The sequence below is a fragment of the Crinia signifera genome, chromosome 1 (assembly GCF_055691185.1).
Source record: "Crinia signifera chromosome 1, ASM5569118v1, whole genome shotgun sequence".
Lineage (NCBI taxonomy): Eukaryota > Metazoa > Chordata > Amphibia > Anura > Myobatrachidae > Crinia > Crinia signifera.
The window spans coordinates 128,531,418-128,554,282 of NC_139217.1; the positions used below are offsets into that span (position 1 = coordinate 128,531,418).

General features: G+C 41.9%; 1 protein-coding gene across 2 annotated transcripts in view; it reads left to right on the plus strand.

Annotated features, from left to right (window-relative positions):
• MGAT4D (MGAT4 family member D) overlaps positions 1-22,865 on the plus strand; it is a 172,379-nt gene that overhangs the window by 139,245 nt on the left and 10,269 nt on the right. For both annotated transcript variants that reach the window (XM_083173323.1, XM_083173315.1), the window contains exons 9-11: positions 3,996-4,126; positions 6,315-6,422; positions 10,596-10,789. In XM_083173323.1, coding sequence (XP_083029449.1) covers positions 3,996-4,126; positions 6,315-6,422; positions 10,596-10,789 — 433 coding nt within the window. The remainder of the gene's footprint in view (positions 1-3,995; positions 4,127-6,314; positions 6,423-10,595; positions 10,790-22,865) is intronic.

Here is a 22,865-nt window from a genome sequence, read left to right on the forward strand (position 1 = left end):
ATAATTCAATGTGGGGTAAAAAAAAAAAAAAACGCCATTCCACAATTTTGCGCTGGTTACGGTTTTTTTGGAGTTCATAGTTCGTTTAAAATGATGGGTTATCTTTATTCTATGGGTCGTTACGATTCCGGTGATACCAAACTTATATAGTTTTCGTTATGTTTTACCACTAAAAAAAAAAATCGCAACTTTTACGGTTTTTCTAATTTGCGTTGCGTCGCCATGTTCTGCGGCTTATAACTTTTTTATTTTTCCACCTACGGACCTGGGTGAGGGCTCATTTTTTGCGGGCTGAAGTGTACTTTTTAATTAATTTAATTATGGGATATGGGCGACTTTCTGATCTCTTTTAGTTATTTTTTTTTGGGTACGCGATGCGACCAAAAAACGTAGTTTTGGCGTTTGGAATTATTTTCCGTTTACGCCTTTAACCGTGAGGGATAACTAATGTTATATTTTAATAGATCGGACTTTTAGGAACGCGGCGATACCAAATATGTTTTTTTTTTTTATTTTTTATTTATTTTTATTTGTGAAATGGGGAAAGGGGGGTGATTTGAACTTTTAATATTTTTTTATTTTTTTTTTTATTTTTAAACTTTATTTTTTTTTTTTTTTTACTTTTACTACAAGGCCCCCTAGTGTACTTGACCACTAGGGGGCGCGATCGCCTGTACTAGGTTCAGCCATAGAGCTCTATGGCTGAACGTAGTGATTTTATGCACTTCCTATTACATCCTGCCTGAGGCAGGATGTAATAGGTATGCATACACGGCCAGCACAGGGGTCTACATTAGACCCCTGGCTACCATGGCAACCGATCGGCACCCTCCGATCTCGCTGCGGGGGGCCCCGATCGGCGCCGGAGGGGGGCGCCCCCCCTCCGATCAGCTATTTAAGCACTGCGGTCGCTTTGCCCGCGGTGCTTAAAGGGTTAAACGGCCACGATCGGCGAACTCGCCGCTCGTGGCCGTGAGAGCAGGGACCTGGCTGTAATATACAGCCATTACCTGCTCTCTGTCAAGCCAGCTCACTCCGTGAGCTGGCTTGATTCCCCCGCACCCGACATATGACGTAAATGTACGTCATATGTCGGGAAGGGGTTAATATATGCCAGTCACTGGCTAGTACGTAATAACAACATATGTCCAATACACAAAGGGGTAAGTTTACTAAGATGGGAATCTACTGATGATGGAATGTTGTCCATAGCAACCAATCAGCTTCTACATCTTATTTATTACTACCTTCTAGATATAGGGCCTGATTCTGGTTTATTCGCAAAGCTCATTTGGTTACTTTTACATGTATTCCGCATCCCCTTGGGGGGCTCGCTGCACTCGCCACGCTTCGGGCTCGCTGCGCTCGCCACATTATCTAAAATCATCTCCACGCCGACGTGGATAGTGGGGGTATGAACAGGTTGGAGGAGGCGTTCCACCGCCGCTCCCCACGCTTCAGGGTGGCGTGGATACTGGAGTTGATGTTAAACAATGATGCAGGTGCTTACAATTGTAAGCACCCATCACATCACATACTATGCACACATCACATAACATCACATTTCACATTAGGTCCTTTAAATCACCTTCTCTCTTTATCATTTTACCTATTGATTTTAGGGGGTTTTATATGCTTCAGGGTATATTCACCACTTGCTCTCTCTCACCTCAACCTTTTCAGAAGGATGAGTTTGGATCTCTGTTCTCTCATAGATCTCTATATAAGGCCAGTTTTTACCTGCTTTACTTTTGTATCTTACGTACTCCATTTTAAAGCAATAATTTACCTTGCGAATAACCATCTGAATACTTGGGATAGTCTCCTACCTCCATAATTGGGCCAGGCAGGTTTTAGCAGCCATTAATATATGTAAGATTATACATTTCTGTGGAGATCTAGCTGAAATAGGTTAAGCAGAGTCAACTGTGGAGTAAGCTTAACTCTGATCCACACACCTGATATATCAGGGCTTCCACTTCATCCCAAAAGGGGTGCAATTTTTTGACAAGACCAAAACATGTGGGTCATGTCTCCCACCTCTTCCCTACATCTCCAACACGTATCAATTGAGTTTGGCCAGGCTCTGTGCATCTTAGCTGGGGTCCAATACATATGTTGGTAAATTTTAGTGGGTCTTTCTATGTATGTGGAGGATCTGAAGGTTTTATCTGTCAAATCAAACATCTGTGCCCATCCTTCCCTGTCCATTGAGAAATCCAGGTCCATTTCCCTTTTTATTTTGCCATTTGGTCTTTTCTGAGCTTTTTATGTTTCTATTTTCTTTTATATAGTAATGAGATACCTCATTTTTTCCCCCAATGCATTAAGGTGATTGAAGATTTTCTCTGGTAGAGTCCTTAATGCCAGGGGTCTTTGGGGAAGGACTCTATCCAGTGACGGATTTTGAGGAATTTATAGAAATCAAACTTCGAGATCTAAAATTTCTCGCACAATTGGGAGATGGATATGAATTCCTGATCAACATATAGATCTTTTAAGGATTTAATATCACTTTTTTTTTATTTATTTTTGTTTCTGCCCAGGGTAAATACTGTCTGCTTTATATTTACACTGCAATATAGATATCAGTTTGTTAGATTTGGGTGGGGTGTGTACTTCACTCTGTGCACATGTTCCATCTGCCCCACCTGCAGGTCACATGATTTTGTCCATAATTTTAGCAAACCAAATGTGGGGCACTAGGAATGAACCTGAATCACCCCCATAATCTTCAATAGAACTCCCATCTTTGTAAATTTACCCCAAAATATCTCATGCTATGTCATCCGTTTCTAGACCCCTTTGTCTAGAATTAACCCATAAAAACCCATTAACCCATGCAAGGCTTACATTGGTCAGCCTTCAATATGACTGTACTTTCTCACATCATATAAGGCCTATTATTATTCCTTAGATGCTCACTATTGCAAATTACAAGTTCTAGTTTGTCTTCTCAATTTATGTTGTCTGACCTTAAAGGATACAGCCGTTCTCAGTATGATTACAATCTTCTTAGGCCACCATGCAACCCAAACTGGTATCAAAATGCACATGCTACTGTATGTTGAAAAAAGGAATTCACACCAATTGTTGAAAAAATAAAATAAAATATGCATCCACACACAAAGGACAAAAATTAGAATAAAACAAGACTGCGTTGAAAGCACCTCAAATGGACAAATGCACAGAACGAGAAACATAACAAAATATTAAAATAAAACTCCACACAATTAGTTTATAGCTTTCTCCTTCTACCTTTTCTTGCAACTTCCTTCATTCCCACTTAAACATTTAACAATCTCACAAAGTAAAATTAACCTGCTGTCTGTTTCTATGATTTCAGAAGAACGATGTGTCTGCGAAAGTACTATTAAGTGACTATGAATAGCATAGCTTCCAATGTGCAGTGGTCTCTTCCTACAGTAATATGTCAATTGAATGGGGCTTTCGCTAACAATTATTGTAGTGCAAGTAAATGAATTTGAATCTAACAGCTTCTATGCCAGAGTGGTCTATTTCTGTGATGTCAACGGAATGTTGTTTTTTATAAAAGCTTTCTGAAATTAATATGAATAGCTTACTGTAGCTTCTAGTCTGAAGTGCTACCAATGCTAAATAGAACACACCACATGTGATTGTTATTTAGAATCCACAGGGGAACAACTGCTGTTTCAGTTTAGACATCACACCTGGTGCTTAATAAATACTCCCAATAGGTGTTTCCAAAGTAACCCCAAATCACTATAACTTGCTCTTACAATTGATGACTGGGACTACTTCTGTTTAGATATTATTAATATTCAATATAAAAATGATTTTTGTCTTTGTACCTATTACTGTAACTCTAACAAAAGTACCTTCTATGTATCGCTTTCAAGTTACACATTTTCTTTTAAAATGATTTTGTTTGCATAGATTGAGTATTACTTAACCAAATTGCTCGGGACTAGAAGAATTTTTCTGAAATGTATATCAAACTTTTTTCCATACAGGAAAGCTTTTCAAGTGTAAAGACCTATCCTATCTTGCAGAATTTTTCTTGATGTTCTACAAGGATAAACCTATAGACTGGCTCCTTGATCATTATCTGTGGGTGAAAGTATGTAATCCTGAAAAAGATGCAGTAAGTGACCTTGATAAATAACAAAACATCTACTGGTTTCTGATAATGATAGTTAACTGCCATGTTTTCTTTGCATGCTACTAAAGCATAAGCCTAGCTATTCCCACTAAACTAAATTCTTATGATATGATGATTTATGCCCCTTGGCCGCATTTAGGGTTCCAGCCACCCTAGGCTAATAAAGAAGTGGCCGCCTACATTTTTTTTAACCAGTTCGGGCCTCAGCTCAATTCATATTGCCGCTTATCGCCTTAACATTGCTGGCAACAGTGGCAGTGGCATCAATCACAGCCTTGGCAGCAGAGTTAGCCACAGCTTTCACAGGATCTCCTCTTCCCGGCGTCCCTGCCTTGGTGACACCAGCAATCCAGCAGACACCGGTACTCCCTCAGTTCCTGGGGGAGATCTCCGGAGAGACCTTGCTTTGACCAAATCTCCATCGGCACCAGGAAGGGCCCCAAACTATTCTGCTAGAGCTGTGCCCCCCCAGGATCCAGCACCCCAGGCTGTAGCCTAATCAGCCAATTGGTTAATCAGGCCCTGACTAGGAGTGCTTTAAGAAAGGAGGGGGCCCATGTGCAGACTTTAATTGATCCCTCTCCTCTCCAGGCAGTGCAGTAGACTCTGGCATTGTGCCATATATGTTGACCATTGTATTATTGACTTTTAGCATGTTGACTCTTTGCACCTTTTGACCTAATTCATTTAATCCATATTTGATCCGTAACACAGTCTCTACTCACTGCTAATGTACCAGCCAGTATTGCCAGGAAGATTCACTTCACTTTTTTGTTAATTGGACTGGAAAAAGTTCTTCTATTGCCATGGGTGACAGCATCACATCATTGAAGTGGTTCCCAACCTGGGGTACATGTACCCCTGGGGCAAGCTGCAGACCGGTTGGGGGGACTTTAAAATAATATTGGTAATGGCAGTAGAAGAAGAGGAAGTCTTACGTTGCTGTGGAGATGAATCACGTTGCATCACTTCAATCGTCAGCATCTCCTGCCCTGTGCTGGTGTGGGTGGAGGAAGCAGCGCCTTTAATCTTACAGGCTTTAGCATGAACCCCCAGAAACAGTACACAGCCATGTGCAAGACACAGTGGGACCTGATTCCTGACATCACACTACTTCTCCACTACTCCTTAATATAAAGAACATGCATAAGGATATGCATACTGCTCACTTTCACTCCACTTGTAATTACTGTGGATATTTCAAATTGAGAAGTGAGGGTACACATAAATTAAAAGCTTATTCAAAAGCTTTTAAAAAAAAAAAAGTTTAAAACAAATGCTCTAGCCCCTAAGGATATAAGATTTGTTTGTTATAATGTCCTGTTCCTCTGTAGCATACCAAAAAGGTATGTAGTTATAACAGGTGCACGCTAACTCTCTAAAACATATGTGTTCTATTACATACAAAATGTGCATTACAATTATTAAAACGGATTTCAGTAGATGAAAAAGAATAATTAGTTATTATATTATTTACATTTAATCTTTTTTTTCACCTATTGCTTCCTTTTATATAATATATGTTTTAGAGAGAGTGCACAACTGTTGGGATAGTCATTATGTCGACATGCATTGGTCGACCACTGAAGGATCGACATGGCTTGGGTCGACATAAGGAATATGTCGACATGGCTAAGTTCCACAGGTTTGGAAGGTCAACACAAGCATTAGGTAAAAAAATTATTTGAGCCGGCATGCAGTATTTCATGCCCTACCATCCACTAGGGCTTGGCGGCAGAATAGAATAGTATGCCGAGCGCATTGAGGCGCCATGCCCGAAGCATGGTGAATGCAACGGTACACTTTTACGGTGTCATGTCATCATTCAGGACACAAAAAGGTAAAAACATTTTGGCCTTTTGACTGTTAACCTAATGCTTGTGTCGGCCTTAGCCACGTTAACCTAAGCAATGTCGACCCAATGCATGTTGAACTAATATGGGTTGACCCAATTACCCAGACCCCATCTGTTACACCTAATTTCCTTTTCATGTTGCTAGAATTACCACCAGTTTACTATTTTTTTTTTTCTGATTATCTTTGTCTCTCACTCCATTCTTTTTCTAATATTGTGTTACTCTGTCTGCTACTGCTTGTAATTTTAGCATGAAAAGCAACCCTTGATCGGCTGTGCCAAATACGCAAGACTTAAACTTGTTACTCTTTCTAGAAACACTGTGATCGACAAAAGTCCAACTTGCGAATTCGGTATCGTCCCTCCCTCTTCCAGCACATTGGGACACACTCCTCACTTGTTGGGAAGATACAGAATTTAAAGGTGAGATATACTGTTTGAGTACTTTAAAGTTTTACCTAAAACACATAGGAAAATGTCAATCAGCATCGGCAGAACGGGCCTGACAGCTTCTAAAGTCGGGCCCGTTCTGCCGTGATCCCGCTTCAATGCTGTCGCTAAAGACAGCATTGAATAGGGAGCCGCCGCTATTTTCCCCGTCGGAAATAGCGGCGACACATTGAATACCCCCCCTTGGTGAGTCCAAGGGCCGCTGGAGGATAGACGTCCAAATAAAGGCCGAAGGCAAGGCACAAATAAGTCCTCTCTTTTACACGGGTAGGATTTTCAGATGACATACAATGGTACTCCTTATGTAGATGGTCTGGTCAAGAGAATTAAGCAGGTACAAATTCAAGTTGATATAGGAGGTCCCAGAGTCAGGGGGACAAGCTAATGGGAAAAAAGATGCTTGCCACTTGTTGTGTGCAGGTTTCTCATGCCAAAAGTGATATATATATATATATCTCATGGAAGACTGCACTCAAGTTTTAGTGAAATGCATTTGTGTTTGGCATTCCAAATTCAGTGTTGGTGCACAGTCCCGTAATGATAAGATATTCACACTCATCCTCCTAGTGGAGAAATTTGAAGAACCGGCACTCGCTTTAGAAGTCCAACAAAATTTTATTCAGAGCATTGAAAAAATTGTACAAACCCTGCCCGACAGCCATTTCAACTGCACTACACAGTGTTCACACACACACACACACACACACACATATATATATATATATATATATATATATATATATATATATATATATATATATATATATATATATATATATATATATGTGTGAAAGAAGGTTAGGACCCGGCGACCATAGTAATATACTAGAATCAATATGTTATGAAATATAAACAATTTATTTTTACATAAGTACAGATGGAAATAGGATAAAATAAAAAAATATATATATATATATATATACACGCATGTAAATGGGAATAATAATACACACTTTGAGCAACTACTAAGTATAAAAAATATATATAAAAGATATAAAAAATGTATTAAGATGCTAAAAATATGCACGTGGAATAAAGTGCAATTTACAGCAGATATGAGTACAGTGTATGATAAGGGTAAAAAGTGAAAATGATGGAATAGCTTAACTTGGTGCAGAGAATAGGATTTCAGAAGCTGCCTGACATGTTTCGTCACAAATGACTTCCTCAGTCATTTGTGACAAAACATAGATTATAGATTCGCTGGTAATGTTATTTGTACCTTTCAGTGTTGCTGTAGGTTAAGTAGCAACAGAACTGGGATCTAAAGATATTGGTACTTGTGAGTTATCCGGGCTGCCGATTTTGTCCTTAAGTTTGGTTAACTTAAGGACACCCGACCGACGCGATGCCCGCGATTTAGCCCCAAATCGGGGGCATCGCGTCGGTCGTGGCCGATATAAGGGGCCGCGACGCGATGCCCACGATTTCCCATAGACAGTAATGTTAAAAGACACGATGGACCCGATTTCCCATAGACAGTAATGTTAAAAGACGCGATGGACCCGATTTCCCATAGACAGCAATGTTAAAATAAAATGACCATGTGAAATTGGCCAATATGTTTTTAAAAAAAATGTTTCATGGCCCCCCACCACCGTTAACGCCACTCCGCTATTGACGCCAACCCGAAGCGTGGCGAGCGCAGCGGTACGCGTCCTCCGACCTTTTCATGCCCTACTATCCACTAGGGCGTGGAGTGAGAATAGAATAGTGTGGCGAGCGCAGCGAGCCCCGCGAGGGGACGCGGACACCTGTGAAGCCCGCAAGGGCACGCGGATACCTGTGAAGGTGTCCGCGTCCCCTCGCGGGGCTCGCTACGCTCGCCACGCTTCGGGCTCGGTGGCTCGCTGCGCTCGCCACACTATTCTATTCTCACTCCACGCCCTAGTGGATAGTAGGGCATGAAAAGGTCGGAGGACGCGTACCGCCGCCCCTCGCGGGCTCGCTGCGCTCGCCACGCTTCGGGTTGGCGTCAATAGCGGGGTGGCGTTAACGGTGGTGGGGGGCCATGAAACCTTTTTTTTTAAAACATATCCAATGTGAAATGGCCATATTGGCCAATTTCACATGGTCATTTTATTTTAACATTGCTGTCTATGGGAAATCGGGTCCATCGCGTCTTTTAACATTACTGTCTATGGGAAATCGTGTCGGAAATCGGGTCCATCGTGTCTTTTATCATTACTGTCTATGGGAAATCATGGGCATCGCGTCGCGGCTCCTTATAACGGCCACGACCGACGCGATGCCCACGATTTCGGGCGCGATGAAAAAATCGGCAGCCCGGATAACTCACAAGTACCAAGATATTTGTTTAACTTCAGCTGGCTACATACCTACAAATTTGTACAGTATGTCCAATCTCTGGTGGGAAAAAAAATGGTATAGGAGTATATGACAATCAACCATTCGCTCCCAAATGCAAAAAAGCAATTGTTCAGATAAATTGGATAAAGCAAATAGATTTAACAATTTTTCAGAATAACCATTGAGTGTTACCAGATTTAGGGATCAAATGTTCAATTCTGATATGCTCCCATACATTACCAGGTATTTGTTTCCACCAGACAGGTTGGACAGATAAATATTTAGGTCTGTATGCAGCTTTAGTGACTACTTTGCAAAGGAATTCGCTGAGGCAGAAATTGTAATGGGAACTGGCGCAGGTGTGAGTGTTTATGCCATGTATATTCCTTATTACAAACTATTTTCCATATCAATTCAAGCACCTGCAGTTTCCTGCAAGGTTCTGCTTCGCTATGACAATCAACAGGTCACAGGTTCAAACGTTCAGGGGTGCAGTTGTAGGTCTCAAGACCACCTGCTTCTCCCATGGGCAGCTTTACATGGCATGGGCATGTGCTAGTAGCCCCCAGCATCTTTTTTTTTTTTTTGTTAGTACCCGAAGGAAGAACTGTAATATTGTTTACAAAGACATTGTGATAAATGTCTACAATCTAAAATATACATCATAATATTAGATGCCACTACTGTCTTTAAAAATCCACGTGTGCGAAGCCGCGGGCAAACAATAGTACAGCGATAAAACCAGACATTTTGGTGCCACATGCCAGCAAGGGAATTAATACTTCCCCAATACTGAAAATAGGGACACTTCGCACCACTAATTTAGGGGTTTTGCTTCATGGGGAAGTAGCGGGCCACAATAGTACCAATGCACATTACACCACAAAGTAGTGCCACTTGCACACATTGCGACAGCTAGAGCCCCTAGTCGGACAGGTCTGACCGATATTCCCTTGAGCTCCCCGGAAGGCCCACTTGTGATTTATTGCATATAATAACCCCAGGGAGTTAGATTTGGGTGAGTTATCATGTTTCTGTGCAGGGTAAATACTTGCTGCTATATTTTTACACTGCAATATTGATATTAGTTGAAGGTACACATCCCACCCAAATCTAATGTTGGCCACACATCAGACCAACTTTCCTCCGACCATCCAATTAGTTGGTTGGATGGAATAAAAACCTGGTATTGGATATGAGCAAATGTAATTTGTAATTAAGTCATCTGTTTCCCAAATCTGAAAATGGACAATAACCGTCACTGAGACAATGTACTGTAGTTGGACCTATTGGATTTAAACAATTTCACTGAATGTTTTTGTCCATTCTCCTGAGTGTGTGAGCAAATTTATACCCAGCATGTTTGCAATAGAAATTGTAGGGTAGATCTAAAAGTGTATGTTGACATTCGAAACCTGTGGACTTTTTTTGCTGTTGACATTTTGTCTGTCACCATTGTGTACCTATTAACCTTATGGTGTCCTTTGTAATGACTGTTGGCAAAACATACTGTACTTAAAGCTCTCTGGTGCCATTGGTGCAATGTTGTTGTATACTTATCAATCTAGCCAAAAATAGTTACATGCATAAATAAAATGTAGTAGAAGTCCTGATTGCACACAGCTTTATTATTAAACAAAGACTCCACTTCAAATAAATTTTTCCCGCAAAAATACTTTGTTACACATCGTTCGCTCTGATCTTGAAGCCATTGTTTGGATATGAATCATTGTACAAAGCTTGCATAATTGGCCAGTAAAGAGTGTATTCCTGTATAGTGCACATTAGCCAACGGTTATTGCTTAGACCTAAAGCTAATATTTTTTTGCTCCTTAGGATAAAGACTTTGATAAGAAAGTTTTATACAAACCTCATAATAACCCTGCAGCAAAGCTGAGCACCAGTCTCAAGGTGTATCAGCAATACAACTTGCAGAAGGCCTACCTGGGTGAAGAGTGCTTTTGGTCCTTCTCTCCTGTGGCTGGAGACTACATACTCTTTGACTTCGACAATGCTTTACAGCTGAATGGGTAAGTTTATCGTGTGTGTGTGTGTGTGTCTCCCTTGTCTGGCTGGATTAAAATACCTGCTTGCTAAATCATTGTTGTATTCTCCCATCTCTCTGTTACTTTGTTATGGAATACAGTACATTAAGTTATATCTGGTGAGAAATGGATTACAAAAGGAAGCAAGAGCCAGGGCTGTGAAGGGGAGCCAGTTTTGGGTTGAGTAGGTGTCTGTACAAATATTCAGCATCAAAACAGTTTTGAATAGGATATACTGTACATATTAGTATTCGCACAAGTACAGACATGTTGGTAGTTGTACATGGAATAGGCTCTAGTGATGGCCCTGAAAGTCTGTACAATTTTATATATTCTTTCGTTTTAAGGAATATCTTAAGGTATATAACCTGACAAAAATGCCACTTTAAAGGGCACTGAAACATTGCCCATCCCATGCCATTGTAAGGGTTGTTTATTCAGTCGCCTGGAGTGCTGCATCCATTTTGCTTGTTTGTTGTATCCCTTTTACGCAGGCACCTGGTGCAGTTTGCAGATCCAATAGGGAGAGCCAGACACTTCTGGGTGGTATATGTACAGCTTGGGAGCAGGACCACTACTTGAGTTTATTTAGTGCACGAAATAGCAATATTTCGGGTCTTCTCAGGATCTTTTATTAAGCTACACAATCAGTGTGTATGCATATATGTGTGTGTATGTGTATCATAGATGTATAATATCTATCTATATAGATATATATATATATATATATATATATATATATATATATATATATATATATATATATATATATATATATATATATATAGAGAGAGAGAGAGATACAATAAGTGGCACTCCACAGACAAAATTTCAAAGGTAAAACTTGGTCATTTATTTGCCCAACGACGTTTTGGGGCTGAGTCCCCGTCTTCAGGGACATGTCTATTGTCGGTACTTATGTATTATCTGGGCTCCCATGTTAAATGCACCCCATTTTTTCATACCCCTACTATCCAACTACGCATGGAGTTGATTGTATATAGTGTGGCGAGCGCAGCGAGCCACCGTGCCCGAAGCGTGGTGAGCGCAGCGAGCCCCGCGAGGGGACGCGGTTTCATAAGAAAAACGGGAGCCCAGATATTACATAAGTACCCTATTGTCTGTGTCACCAAAACACTGCCATCTGTTGGCAGTAAGTGAAACCACATCTTTCTCTCTGAGACAATCACATACAATTAGCTGCCTTACTACCTTTCAAAGCATTTGTATGTATGTATATACATACCGAAGTTTTTTTGCCTTAACCTTGGGGCTCCACAGGGGTATTCAATATATGTATGTAGTGTGGGCCCCCTGGGACTCAAGGCTTGTGTGCACCGCACAAACTGTGCCCATTATAAATACGCCACTGGTGGAGGAACCTGGTGTGGCCAGACAGGCATGTGGAGGAACCTGGTGTGGCCAGACCTCCCACAGCCTAGTTACCCCCCAGCAGCCTAATGTGTCCACATTAAAAGAGGTGTTGGATAATCAGTAATACTAATCATAATACTGAAGAAAATTGCAATGTTTAACTAATGATCCAGGTACAGTAAATGACCATTTTTTTGTGCAAAGCAACTTTTAAAAAAAAATTATTATTTTTTTTATCTCATGCAATGGATGCATTTATGATGATACTAATAAGCTGGGACCTTCAATTTAATTGTATTTTTACCTTGTCATTAGAAATAATACTTTAATGGCAATAATGCTTTGCCTATACTATATCGCAGATAGTAGAAGTCCCCTTAGATTTCTGGGAGCAGCATAAAGCAATGAGCATAGGAGATGTTAAAGGGCAGCACATCTGCATAACAAATTTATTGATTATCCCCTAACTTACTGATGGATGGTAATCATGTCTAGCCTCCATGGCTATTACATGGCTGTTACATCTGGGCCCCTTATGGGAATTAGGGGCACAATGTCCTGTTTTGCTTCATTATTCATTAATGCCTGCTTCTCTGCATCCATATTATATAATGTATCCTTATGGAGCAGTTAACATATTGTATGTCTATGCTAAATGTTTTGCTCAAGCTATTGTAAATCACAAAGGGAATTTTCTGCAGCGCTACAAAATAAACTGTTAATAAATAAAATAAATAAATATATACTGCAGCCAAGTGATACCATTTAGGCTTTTTAGGGACCCCATAGCATCGAAGAGACCCTTGTTCCAAAGCTTTTTGGGTCACATCTCCTCTGCAGCAGTTATTAATTTTATGACCCATAATACTGACCTACTTTATTTTCTGAACAGTAGAAGTGCCCTTGTTGATTTTTTGGGAGCGCTCCCTACTGGGCGAGTTTTTTATGGGGAGCGCTCCCTTAAAAAAACCCACCACTGCCTCCCTGGGTCCAGTCAGCGCCGCTGCACTGTCAATCAGCGGCTGCCCAGACCTGCGCCCCCCGCACCGCGTCCCTGTCCCGACCAGAAGGCTTGTCATAAGCCGGGGACTTCATACAAAACCCGGAGGGGAGGGGGGAGGGGGGAGGAGGAGGGAGCCGAAGCTGCCTGAGTTCAGTGATTGAACTCAGCAGTGCTGCCCGGCTGTAAACAGTGGCAATCCCGAGAATTTTCCGGGCTTGCCAGACTGGGCACTGAGGCACAGCCTTGAAAATTCTCGGGATTGCCACTGAAGGGGTTAATATTATGCCCCATAGTAGTGCCCTAGTTTATTTTATAAGCCATCATAGTTCCCTAGTTTAAATAATATCAGTATACATTGTGCCACACAGTATTCCCCCAATTCACATTGTGACATAGTGTCCCCAGGCCATATTATTTAACATACAGTGCCACTTTTTCATACTGTGCCACATTAAAGTGCTCCCCAGTTCATAGGGTGCCACATTATAGTGGTATCCAGTTAATATTTTGTATTGTACTGGCTTCTAGTTCATATTATGTAACATTAGCTCGCCCTTCACATTACAATGAGCAGATCAGATTATGATATTACAGTGGCCTTCAGATCCTATTGTGCGATATTACAGTGTTCTCCAGTTCAAATTACAGCACGTTACAGTGCTCCCTTACCATTAGAACATCCACTAAACCACCATCATAGTGATCAATGCAATTTTTAATGACACGTTATATATTCTTTATTTATATAGCACCACAAGGGATCCACAGTGCCGAATTATACCTTAACAAATAAGCAAAACAGTGACTAACAGTTGAATGCAATAGAGAACAAGTACAGGTTACATAACCATAGCTGCATTAGCAGACAAAAAAAATAAAAACATAAATAAGTATCAGGTTGGCAGAAAACCACATTAGCCATTGTAAACTTTTTAATGTACATAATTAAAGTCTGTTAAACACACTGATGCAGGTCAAAAGTTAAGCAGATGGAGCAACACACGCACACACAAGAATATATTGTTTGTTTGAATTAATGGAGTGTATGGATAATATTGTACATGGGATAAAATATATACCAGTGATGTAAATCCCAACAATGAAGATGCCTCCACCAAAATACAAAACGTGTTACTATACCTATGTTTAAAATATAGTTACCTGCACAGTATACGTATAAAATCCTTTATTCTACTTCAAGAAAATCAATCAAATAGGACAGACAGACATACTCACCGCAAACATGAAGGATTCAAATCGTATAATCCAATCCTTGCTGTTCCACCATGAAATAGCTTATTAATTATAGATAAAATACATTGTTCAAGTGTAAATTCTGAATAAATATTTAAAAAGTGCATATATATTGGTTTATCGCGCATTCCAGTTGCACAAGTTGTACATATGGTAAATAGTATTCTAGACCCTATTTCCTAGTAAAACATTTTTCTGGTCCTGAGCATTTTGGATAAGGGGTATTCAACCTTTAACGGCTTCTGCTGTCAGCTTAAGGGCCAGATGCTCTAAGCTTCAAAAGTGATAAAATGGAGAGTGATAAACAGCCAGCCAATCAGCTCCTACCTGCCATGTCACAGACTGTGTTTGAAAAATGTCAGACAAGAGATGATTGGTTGTTTTATCACTTTTGAAGCTTAGTGCATCTGTCCCTAAAGGGACATACACATGGAGCGATTTTGTGCTATTTTCTAAGCAATCTGACTAGATTGCTTAGAAAGTAAGCACAGATCTCTTTGTGTGTATGCGCCGAGTGATTATGATGTGCGGTTGAGCATGTCGCTATCGCCTGCTAACGAAGTCAGTGCATGCAGTCAAAATCTAGTCAAATTCTGTAGCATGTGACTGCAAATCTCTGTGTGTGCAGAATGAGAGATAGTGATCGAGATCTCACACTACCCAGCCTTTTTTTATGCTTAAGCATTATTGCTTAGCAAAAATATCTGCATGTGTATGTGCTCCCCATGGGAGATCTGGACACCAGGAAATCTCCTACCCTAAATAACTGAGCAAAATTGCTTAGCACACATCTCTACGTGTGTATGCCCCTTACGTATGTAGCATGGGTCCTACTGTGCCGATGAGAGAGCTGGAATGGATAGATAAGAAGGAAAACTTACTAGGCAAACCCAGTAGTGCAGGGGTGGCCAAACCTATACTCAAGATCTACCAACGGTGCATGTTTTCCAGGCAACCTGTTTATCTATAGTAGGAATGAATGCAGCAAGTTTGAAAATGTGACCGTTAGTATTGACTACAGCTGTGCACCAGCTAGGTGGTCTGGAAAACATGGACCGTTGGTAGATCTCGAGGACCGGTTTTGCCACCCCTGCAGTAGTGGGTCAGTGTGGCATGGCAAAATCCGAGGGACCCCTTGTGCGCACCAACGGGGACCGCAAATGTTCCGACTACCGTTTTGCATAGTTGGGCTTGTTCACCTGAGTGCCTTGAAGTAGCCTAAGCAAGTAGAGTACTTCTTAGCCTAGCCTAAGAAGTAGACATATTTTTGCAAAACTATGTTTTTATGTTCTCTGAGGGCCAAATGTATTAAACTTCAAAAAGTGATAAAGTGAAGAGTGATAACTAACCAGTCAGCTCCTCCTACCTGTCATTTTTTCAAACCCAGCCTGTAACATGGCAGTTATGAGATGATTGGCTGGCTGTTTATCATTCTCTATATTATCACTTTTGAATCTTGATACATCTGGTCCTTAATTACCTACTACCATTTGGTTTTTCAATTCAGATTACTAAATTAATAATTTCTGACATATGTACAAGGCTCAGTGTGAATAACAAAATTAAATAATTGTACGGTTTGTTAGGTATTAGGGTCTAAAATACCATGGGGCAGATCTATTAAGCCTTAAAAAGATCAACGCAAGTGTGATAGAGTGATAAACATCCAGGCAATCAGCTCCCAACTGTCACATTATAGACTGTTTTGAAAAATGCCAGGCGCTGATTTACTGCACATTTATCACCCTCGCCTTTGTCTCTTTTTAAGGCTTAATAAGTCTGCCCCTATGTACCATACATAAAACTTCTGCATATTGGAATGTATGATAACCCAATGTCCAAAAAAAGGCACTTTGCTATGAATATTTTTTTGCTGGCAGAATTTACACTTAAATAGTACATGTTCTATACAATTAATAAGCTATTTCATGGTGGAACAGCAAGGATTTGATTATATCATTTGAATCCTTCACATTACATGTTAACTGTGTGTATATTTATTTATTGTTTAACTTTATTGAAATAGACTAAATTATTTTATACTTATTATACTATGTGAAGTAGTGTCCCAGACAAAAGAGTTTCTTTCCTGTCTAGCTTTTCATTGATGCATAATCTAATGGGCGATGTGTGCAGGGCTACCTAGCTATGCTAGGTCGGGCTGTGCTGCGCCGCTATCGCATAGCACACAGAGCTGACAGCCCACACATAGAGCGAGCTGTCAGCTCTGTGTGCTAAGCGAGCAGACAGCGCCAGTGTTCTCCGGTGGGAGAACCCTGCCGATGCCGAGATTGATGGACACTGTCCATCAATCTCGGCCAGCGATAAAGACGCGCGGGGACGCGCACTGCTGCCGATGTAGCCCCCACACATACACCGATGTGAGGGCATTTGCTAAGCGACTTTGCCAAACTAAGCAAAATCGCTTAGAAAATGCCTTAATATCGGCATGTGTGTAGACCGTATAACTCTATTGGGAGCATCGCCAGCCAGTGATGTACAAATATATATTTCTTTGTATATGACCAATTGGGATGACTCCCATCACCACTGTCTACTGGACTAAATATCCTGGGGTCTTCTGTTTTTGTCTGGCTTGTGCATAGAATCTGAACTTTTTCTCTCTGTGCTAAGGTTAGTATACCTGCAATTTATTATCCAGACAATCAATATACTGTACCGATAGGGTTATCATGTTGACATGTATGAAATCTAAAACAATAGGAGACTGACCTATTTTGATGACACAATCAAAACCTAGACTAATTGCAATAACGATGGTTTAATTACCGACAGAATACCACCTTCAGTATTACCTACACAATCAGAATCAGAACACCCAATATACAGCCATATAAAAATAATGTTACCAATACCGATATTTTATCTTGACAGGTTCCACAGACAGTCATTATAGCGGCACATTAACATCCCAACAGTTAATATACAGACAACAATACACACTACCTTTAAGACAGACAGGGGGGGAGGGGGGGGGGGGGGGGGGGGGGAGAGACTGAGCATGACTGACCTGTAGTCGATGCTTTTTACTATGTCTCATTGGATGCTGCTGCTAAGTATCTGGACTATAGACTTTGTGCCTGTACTATGAATTTCCACCCAATAGAAGTAGCCTACCCTGCACAGTGGTTCCTTTACTGTAAAGCCCTGTACACACGGGGCGATTTCAGCTGTTATCGCCGTGGTCACTGAGAGACCATATCTCTTTGTGTACGGGGCGACTGTTGGCCGGAGCACGCTCCCACGATCGGCCCATGCTCCTGCGACCAGTGGCTTCCCCCAGCAGCGAGTCTCCTTTTATACCAGCAACCATCTCTGGTCGTTGATGAAAACAAGACCCTGAGCAATATATGGCTCAGCGATCATATTGCTTCATGTGTATGGAGCTTTAGAGTTTTAGTATATGTCAGTTGTAAGTATTCTGTGAGAGACTGTTGTGTAGCTTCCTCAGCCCTGATACCCTGAGTCCATTATTTGTATTCTATGCTATATTTCTGTAATATCCACCCTGCATTGGTTGATGTTTGTATGTGTATCTATAGATATTTATCTCCTCACTGTCATTTTCTGGATTAGTAAGCACTGACTGTTTCGTTATGCTATACTGGATTGGTTTGTGCTGCGCTCATTCCCTATGTGTCTGGTCTGTGTACCCAGACCTAGTTATCTGTATACCTATGTATTGCTATACTGACATGTTGTAGGTTGAAAGATTTTACTCAATGATAATAATAAATGTATTACTGCATACACTGATGTACAGTACAAAACTGTATCTGCTGTGATGAACAGTCCTGGTCCTACATATCATATACACCGTGTCCCAAACCACTACTCCCAGCCACTACTACTAGAAGACGAGATTCTAGCTGACCACCTCCCACAAATACCTAAATTAGTATTTAAGAAAGCACCTGACTTGAAACTGAAACTTACAAAAAATCACATTCCGCCAAAGCTTAAAACACAGGCAAAAATAGATCTCCGCTCTCCAAGCAAAGGCTTCTTTTACTGTGGACAGTGTTTAGAATGCAATAATCAGAAACAAAGATCAACGAAACAGACTATGACACTTGAAATCCTCCACTAGCAGTGAAGTGTATAAAATAGGACAAGATATTACATGCAATAGCAAGGGGGGAATATACCTACTAGAATGTGAATGCAAAAAACAATATGTAGGCCGTACTACAAGAAATCTAAAACACTGCATATATGAACAAATATGGAATATAAAGCGAGGATATGAGGATCATAACCTCTCAAGGCATTTTAAACTCAAACATAAGTGACCCACAATCATTGAAATTTGTGGGCATAGAATTAATACACCCGAACTGGTGGTGGTGAGACTATACCCATAAGATCAGTAGAGCTGATCTGAAATGAAATGTATTATTTATTTATTTACAGTTTCGTATATAGTGCAGCAGACTCCGTTGCGCTTTACAATTGTAAACGGCGATAAAACAAACTGGGTAACGACAGACTTGGAGGTAAGAGGGCCCTGCTGCAAGCTTACAATCTATAGGGATATAGGAGGGAAACACAAGGAAAGGCACCAGTAATAGCATAGCTTGTAGGTCCAGCAGAGAAGCTATATAATACATAAGTGCCTCAGAGGGTTATGCATATGGAACTTAAATATGATAGGCTTGCCTGAAGAGGTGAGTTTTCAGTGATCGCTTGAAAGTTTGGAGGCTAGTGGAGAGTCTTATTGTGCGTGGAAGGGCATTCCATAGGGTGGGGACAGCCCGATGAAAGTCCTGTAATAGTGAATGGGAGCTGGTGAACAGTGCAGAAGAGAGGCGCAGATCTTGTGCAGAGGGGAGTGATCAAGATGGGAGATATTTCAAGATAAGTAAAGAGATATAAGCTGGTGCAGTATGGTTAATAGCTTTATACTAGCAGAAGGGGTTTATATTGAATATGGGAAAACACAGGTAACCAATGGAGGGACTGGCAGAGCAGATCAGCAGACGATGAGCGTCTTGCAAGGAAAATCAGCCTAGTAGCAGCATTTACAGTGGATTGCAATGGTGAGAGTCTGTTCTTGGGAAGACAAGTTAGGAGACTATTGCAGTAATCACTGCGGGATATAATAAGTGCATGGATAAGATATTTAGTAGTGTCTTGTGTGAGATAGGGTTGTATTTTGGATACGTTTTTTAGATACATGTAAGATGATTTGGTGACTGAACTGTCCTTTGTTGCCCACATTCAATCTGAGTTGAGGATGACCCCTAGGCAACGAGCTTGTGGAGTAGGGTAGATTGTCTAGTTGTCAGCAGTGATGGAGATATCAGGATGGTAACTGTTCTTAGTTGGTGGAAATATAAGTAATTCCGTTTTGGAAATATTGAGTTTGAGGTGGCATGAAGACATCCAAGATGACATGGCAGAGAGTCTGCCCAAAACCACTCGTGACAACTCTGGGGTTGATAGATTTGAGTATCATCCGCATATAAATGATGCTGAAATCCGAACGAGCTGATGAATTTGCCAAGAGATAAGGTATAGATTGAGAAAAGCAGAGGACCCATGACTGAGCCTTGCGCAACTCTGACTGACAGAGGTAGTGAAGAGGAGGTAGAGTCAGAGAAGCAAACACTGAAAGAGCGATCAGATAGGTAAGATGTGAACCAGGAAAGGGCTCTATTATTAAGACCTAGGGAGTGCAGTGTTTGTATGAGAAGAGTATGATCAACAGTGTCAAACCCAGCAGAATGATCTGGAACAGGACAGGCCAACCTGTGGCTCTCCAGATGTTGTGAAACTACAAATCCTAGCATGCCTTGCCACAGTTTTAACACTCCCTTATAGCAAAACTGTGGCATGGCGTGATGGGATTTGTAGTTTGACAACATCTGGAGAGCCACAGGTTGGCCAGGCCTGATCTAGAAGAATAAGTAGAGAGTAATGGCCTTTAGACTTGGCAGTTACCAGATCATTCACCACTTTAGTCAGTGCTGTCTTAGTTGAGTGTTGGGAAAGAAAACCTGACTGAAGCGGGTCTAATAGGACGTGAGAGTTAAGAAAGTGTGTGAGGTGAGAGTAGACAAGTCTCTTGAGTAGCTTGGAGAGGCATGGGAGCTGAGAGATGAGACAATAATTAAGGCCCCCATACATTAGGCCGACTTGTCCGAAGGACAAGTCGGACCTAATCTACTGACAACTCCCCTGGGGGGGGGGGGGGGGGTCACATACGATTTGGCACTTGATGTGCCAGGTTTTGCATGTGATAAATTGCATGCGATTTATCACATGCAGTCCCCCCGGGAGCTGCTGTCAGCGGGAGCAGGGAGCTGAGCAGGGCATGGGGGCTGCAAGCAGGCAGCGGATGCAGCCTGTAGTACCTGCGGGGGGAGGGAGCCAGATGCCGAGCGGGGGACTGCAAGCAGGGAGCCAGGCAGGGGAGGCAGTGGGCGCACTGGTCCAGGCGGTGAACTCCGCGAGGGGACCAGAGAGCAGAGACCGGGTAGCGTAGGGGAAGCCGGGCAGCAGCGGGCGGACATAGAAATGAATTAACAGTCAGTGATTGCCTGAGAGCTCTCTGTCAGAGAGCTCTCAGCCAATTACTGGCTGTCAATTCATTTCTATGTGCCCGGCTTCCCCTACGCTACCCGGTCTCTGTCTCTGATCCCCTCGCGGAGTTCACCGCCTGGAAGTATCTATTTGCGGCATTCCCCCCCCCCCCCCCCCGCACCGGATAGTGCGCCCACTGCCTCTCTAGCCCGGCTCCCTGCTTACAGTCCCCCGCTCGGCTCCCTCCACCGCACGTACTATACGCTGCGTCCCATGCCCGCCTTGGGCTGCACATAAGATTTAACAAATCTTATGTGCAGCCCGTCTGACCTCCCGAATCCGACCCGATGCGCACGGGACCGCGCATCGGGTCGGATGGGATGTCTGCACATGCGATTTGGCCCGATTTCACGGCCCGATTCCTCCAAATTGGGTCAAATCGGGCCCAAATCGCATAGTGTATGGCGGCCTTTAGAGAGCGCGTTAAGGGCAGAATTGTGTTTTTTTTTTTCACAATGGGAGTAATCACTGCAATGTTTGAGCAAAGAAGGAAAAGTACCAGTAACAAGAGAGAGATTGCAGATTTTAGTTAAGGTTGGGACAAGCACAGGAGACAGAGTTTTAATGACTTGTGAAGGTATAGGATCAACGGGAGAGGTAGAAGAGTAGGAGGATAAGAAGAGTGTGGAAACTTCCTTTTAATTTGTGAGCTCAAATGAAGAGAAAGTGACAGAGGGTTCAGGTGGGGAAGAAAGAGGGTTAGAGGTTGTGGAAGAGCATACCATTTCATCTTGGATGTTATCAATCTTGTCCTTAAAGTAGAAGGCAACTTCTTGTGCACTGATGGTAGCCAGAGGGGGAGGAGAGGGTGGGTATAGAAGAGACTTAAATGTGTTAAAAAGTCGCTTAGGGTTGGTGGCATGAGAAGAGATGAGAGATTGGAAGTACGTTTGTTTGGCAGTGTCCAAAGCATTGCAGTAGGTGTGGTAGACAGACTTATATGTGAGGAAATCAGTCAGATTACACGATTTACGCCATCAGCGTTCTACTTTACGTGACTGAGTTCGTAGTTGTCTTGTAATTTTGGTGTGCCATGGCTGGCATCTAAGCCTGCGGAGGTGTAATGGGTAGCTGGAGCCACTTCATCAAGGGCTGTTTCAAGAGTCTGGTAGAGGTGGGAAACCGCAGAGTCAGGAAAGGTAAGTGTAGGAATTCGAGAGAGCTGTTGTTGCAGAGAGGTGGAAAGTTGTAGAAAATGAATAGCATTAGTATTTCTATGGGTTAGAGTGGGCATGCATGATATCTGTGTCAGTGAGCTTGGGGTAATGGAGGAGAGCGAGAGGGTAATGAGAGCACAGCCTGGTGAAAACAAGGTCAAGGCAGTGGCCTTCCTCATAAGTAGAGGAGTCGGACCACTGGGAGAGGCTGAGAGGAGTTTGGAAGCCTGCAGTGATTGTGGACTGTCAATAGCAATATTGAAGTCACCCATTATGATGTCAGAGGATAAGAAGTTTGGGAGCCAGGCAGAGAAATCTTCCAGAATTGAGATTTGAGAAACCCAGGTGGGTGATAGATAGCAGCAACACTCAGCGAGAAAGGTGAAAAAATCCTAATAGAGTGAACTTCAAATGCTGTGAATGTGAGTGAAGGAAGAGTAATTGAAGGATTGTGACAGTAATGTACTTACCCCACCTCCTTTGCAGTTACCAGGTCTGGAGGTGTGAGTGAAGTGGAAACTACCATGTGACAGTGCTGCAGGCGAGGCAGTGTCTGATTGTGTGAGCCAGGTTTCTGTAATGGCCAAGAGGGTGAAGTTGTGAGAGATGAAGAGGTTGTGGATGGATGTTAAAAGAGATGGATGTTAAAACAGAGCGCGCAGTCAAT